The sequence below is a fragment of the Neolamprologus brichardi genome, chromosome 10, assembly GCF_056152115.1.
Source record: "Neolamprologus brichardi isolate AB-2024 chromosome 10, ASM5615211v1, whole genome shotgun sequence".
NCBI lineage: Eukaryota > Metazoa > Chordata > Actinopteri > Cichliformes > Cichlidae > Neolamprologus > Neolamprologus brichardi.
In genome coordinates this window covers 21,474,746-21,479,661 of record NC_142113.1, presented here as the reverse complement: position 1 = coordinate 21,479,661, position 4,916 = coordinate 21,474,746, and the positions used below count along the sequence as shown (strand labels likewise).

Here is a 4,916-nt window from a genome sequence, read left to right as displayed (position 1 = left end):
GATGGTTAAACAAAGACTTAAAATATGGGATCCCGTGGAACAGATAAAGGCCGCGTGAGTGCATGTGTGTGCCTGTCCAGTGTGATTTTTAGAAGCCTTGGCCACCCTCCTCTTCCGCTAGGCTGCTGCAGGGAATATCCCTGCATCTGCTTTTGCATTGCTCTCGAGGGATACCTCCAAACACCAATCACACATCACATGGACACAGACTAACAACAGAATTCTCGTGCATGTGTCCTTGTCTCTACATGGAAGCTCACCTTTCTCGTTGTTTGTGGGCGTCACTGCCTACGGCTTTAATAGTATTTGCACAAAAGAGAATACACCATTGCTAAGTGAGAATCTTCAATGCTGTTTTTTTATTATTACTTTGCAATTATTATGAATCCTGTGAAAAACACATTTACATGTCTCAAACATGCAGGGCAGTTTGTCCAGCTGTAAGCTGCTGGTTCCAGTCTTTCTGGCTTATTCTTAGAAAACATTTTTCTACCCCACCAAGCATTATAGGTTGTTGTATTCAGTTTGTCCTGGCACGTTAACTGTTGGCGTTCCCAGCTTACCTTAAAGGCAAAGAATACATGTGATGAAGCAGAATTATACAGGTTGAGCAAACTTGGCTGATCTAATGAACTGAAAACAGCACCGTACTAGAGTTTTGTTGTTGTTTTTTAATTCCACATCTCTACATCTCTAAGTAAAGGAGTCCAAAAGCTTTGGACCACCACAAACATTTTACTGTTCCTTGATTCATTAAAAAAGCAATCACCTGTACCTGTAAGTGTGTATATTTATGCAGTTATTTTATAAGTGAATTAGATATTCCAAAACCTTGTTTTCAGAGAAGTGCTGCAAATGATTCTCCATGGACATTCAATGTTGTTATTGTCTCTAAACATGTCACTGGTAATACGTCCCAACTTGGTGACTGTATTTTCATGTGGAGTTGCAGTTTGCTGTATAAAACTGTACTTTATGCATATTTAGGTTGCAATGTGACCTTCTTATACTTAGTTTTTTTCCCCATGCTGCTGTGTTACAAACAGCCACCAGAGGAGGCAGGAGACATGCACAAGACCTGGAACCAGAGACTCTCTTAATCACATGTTGTCTTTAAGTAACAAACAAAACCGCAAATATGCCCAATCACTGTCAGATGAACATCAACTAAAAAAGATGAAAAGCAATCGCCAGTCCTAATGACAACCTTCCAAACTAAAGGACCGGCAATTATGAATTCTCTGCCACTAAAATGCAACACTCCTCCAGCAATTAGTACAAACATGACGTTTCACAAGTGATTCTGAGTCTCTCCTGACAATCTGCCCTTCATTAAGCTGATTGCTTGCTTGTGTAAACTACTTCTTTGGTTGCCACTTCCCCTTAGACTGTCTGCCTGGCCTCGCAGCCTTGTTCTGATTAAAGAGGAACCTCATAAAAACACCGCTGCCTATAAACGATTTCCTCATTACATCAAAGTCACACGGAAGTTGTAAGCTGCTTTTACAATTGCAACAACACACAGGACCCACACACCATCACAGTCACTCTATAAAACCTGGCACTAAGGTGGACAGGTCTGGTAAAAAGCGGCTAATTCAAGCCTAACTCAACAGTGATCGGTCACATTAAGTTTATTAAGGCACCAAGTAGGATAAGAGCCGTAACATATAAGAGAGCTACTCAGCTAGATAAGTCATAAATGAGTGATCAAGCTAATATAATTTTGACATTCGACACCTTGTCCATAACGACACAGAAAGTTTACCATTGATTGTTTCAACAAAAATATTGCAGCTACTTTCTGGTGAGCTTCAGAAATATGAAATCAATGTGACATAAAGGAAAATGAAAGGCAACAACTACAGATCCTTAACTCGCAACTCCCAAAACTTGTGTTTTTATGCTACTGTTGTGAAACTTAAAAGCCTCATTATCGGTCATCAGTGCACCGTCATGGTCAAAACAACACATAATTCTTGAAAATCCATCTGAGCTTTATAACGGGAAAGAAAAGTTTGACAAATGCGGTAAGGGACAGCTCAGACATAACGGGAACTCTCTGTGAAGTTGGATAATTTATGGGTGTCATTTATGGTTTGTCAAACATTGCCTTGAACTGACCACTGTCTGATGGGAAACACAGACATGGGATTAAACCACACAAACACACACACACACACACACAGACAGAAAGCAGCTGTATCTGAAACGTGCTGAAGAAGAAGAACAAAACAGCTATTTGGTTTCACTTACATACCGCTTGATTTTTTTTGAGATATGTTGAGTGAACGCTGCACATATTTACATTTTGCTACTTTTTTTAAGACATAAAATTGAATGTCATTTAAAGGAAACAGTCTGTGAGCCTTTAATAGTTTGGTTCATATGAATGAAAAAAAAAAATATAAACTGCATAGCACACTGCAGGCCCTTTCAAAGGGAGAAGAACAATATAAATACATACTCGGTTAGAAATCTTGTACCATGTTCTCATAATCATAAATACACAATTCATACATTTCCAGCATTGCATTTTAAAGAGAATAAATATGTCTATGCTCTGTAAATGTCTCGTAAAGAAATTAGGGTGTAATGAAAATACTTTTATTGCTACAAGAGAAAACATCAACAAAACTGTAATTACAATAGCATACAGTTAGAGGGATAAATCTTACTGCTAAAAAGACACAAATAACCTGAATTTGAATTTCAAAAAGATTGAAAAAATTCTTTTAAAAAGACAAAAGGTTGCCTGAGTTGCTGAAAGACCCACTCATCCATGCAAAGTGTCTTGAGTTTAAGGCCCCAGGTGCTTTATCTGTTAAGTAGTAAGACTTAATTGGAAAGTCTGCGTTATGGTTCCCAGTGCAAGTCCTCGCCCTGCTCAATTATTGCAGAAGTAAACAACTGAAGGTTATAAAGAGCTGGACAGTAACACCCCTCCTCATAAAGACAAGTCGTGTAAACAGGCAGTCCAAAAGGGGCAAGAGAGGAAGTTTCTCTTATCCTCACTGTTGGGAAAATAGATCTTTAAACAGATTCTGAAGTGCTCAGAAAGTTATTACAAACACTTCTTGTGCGGTTGAAACTGTACATTATACATAGAGATTTTTGTGCACATTTCCTCCGTGTCCATTTTTTTGGAATCCTTTAGTCGCTGATATTTCCATTTTTATAAGTGGTACATGCTGTAGCCCAGAGGAGCAGCGTACACTCCTAAAGGGGAAATGGGCAGGATGGGTCTGTGGTGGTGATATGCAGAGTATGACTGTCCATATAGTGACATGGCACCCAGTGACAGTGGTAACCTAAAGCCAGGGTGTAAAGCTCCAGCAGCAACGGCTGCCACTGCAGCCGTCTTGGCATCAGCAGCCATCTTGAGTTTCTCCAGCTCGGCCTCCTGGAGCCTCTTGGCTTTGGCTCGGCGATTCTGGAACCAGATCTTCACCTGAGTCTCTGTGAGAGTTAAGGAGGAGGAGAACTCGGCTCGCTCGGCGATGGACAGGTATTGCTTCTGCCTGAATTTCCTCTCCAGAGCGAGGAGCTGGGATGTGGTGAAGGGTGTGCGGGGCTTCCTGTTGGTCTTGTGTTTCCTCAGCTGGCAGGCAGGACTGAGGTGATCTGGTAGAAGAAACAATTAGGATTTAAGAAGGGTCATTAAATCATTTGATTATCTCAAAATTTGATTTGAATGTAAAAACTGAGTAGTTGGCTACAGCCTACCAACCCCAGCCAGATAAATAATACTATTTACACTCTAGCCTTACTTTTCAGTAAACAACCAATTAACAGAATGCATCTTTGCAGCACAGCTTACAGAGAATTACTTTCCAGTATTTAGGAAAAAAACTGAAAACATCTGCAGGATACTGAATAATGAAATTAGCTATAAATAAGAGTTTCGTGGCGTTTAATATGAGAGGAGAAACTTACGAGGTTGTGTGGAAAAGGCGCTGGTAGTAACCCACGATGCGCAGTCCTCTGACTCTGATGTTTCAGACTTCACTGGCGACGAGGGGGCAGCAGTTAAGCTCTTTTGGCTCCCCCCGGGAGGGGTGCACGTCTCCCGGTTCACATACAAGGAGTTTAACCCCGTCGGGGACAAAGCCACCGAACTTTCCTTCGGTGTAAAGCAGGCGGACTCTCCGCTCCGGCTGTGCGTCTTTCTCCCGGACATGAGCGCCTCCACGCTGAAGGGGTGATGCCGACGCACCACGGGAGATGCCTTCTCTTCCCCCGACTCCTCTGTAAAGTCCGCACGGCCGCTGTCCTCCTCGGAAGAACTGCATCCCAAGTCGTTAACACTCTCCTTGGAGGCCATCTCTCTCCTCCGGGTCTCCTCCGTAAAACAGGTGAACTCCACGGAGACGAAGCAGTAAGTTTACCCAGGTGTAACTCACTCCTACGAACGCACTGTTCAGCTGTCAAGTTGCAGTGTGAGAGCGAGTATGTAGACTCGGCACGTTGACACGGCTCAACTTGGACCAATCACAGCAGCCCAAAATGTTTATGGGCGACCACGTGCTGCTTTCAGGGACAACATAGAAAACTCATATTACTTGGTTATATTTGCGCAAATAACGATTATGATTATTAGTAGGAGGTGGTAGTTAGTCATCTGAAAGGGGCAAATTCCCAAATGAATTTAAAACACGTTTTTCTTCTTTTTTCAGGTTTTAATTTCGAAGAATCAGAAGCTTGAATTTTCTCTTATCTGTCGTTTGTTAACCGCCGTTTATTTGTTAAAGTGAATTTTTCCACATTGCCTGTAAAAACAATAGCTCTGCAGCATTATCACATGTTAAGCTTCAGTAATAGATTAGCTCTAACTCTAACCTCATGAGAGTGCATGTGTAAACACGGGCCCTATGCAGATAATTATGGAGAGTTATACCCGGAGATGAAACACTGAT

General features: G+C 41.7%; 1 protein-coding gene across 1 annotated transcript; it reads right to left on the bottom strand.

Moving 5' to 3' along the window:
* Positions 1 to 2,363: 2,363 nt before the first annotated feature.
* msx2b (muscle segment homeobox 2b) lies at positions 2,364 to 4,427 on the bottom strand. The gene is made up of 2 exons (XM_006784949.3): positions 3,937 to 4,427; positions 2,364 to 3,624 (listed from the first exon to the last, which is right to left on the bottom strand). The coding sequence occupies exons 1-2, from the start codon at positions 4,322 to 4,324 to the stop codon at positions 3,176 to 3,178; spliced, it is 837 nt and encodes a 278-aa protein (XP_006785012.2). The 5' UTR covers positions 4,325 to 4,427; the 3' UTR covers positions 2,364 to 3,175.
* Between the last annotated feature and the right edge of the window lie 489 nt (positions 4,428 to 4,916).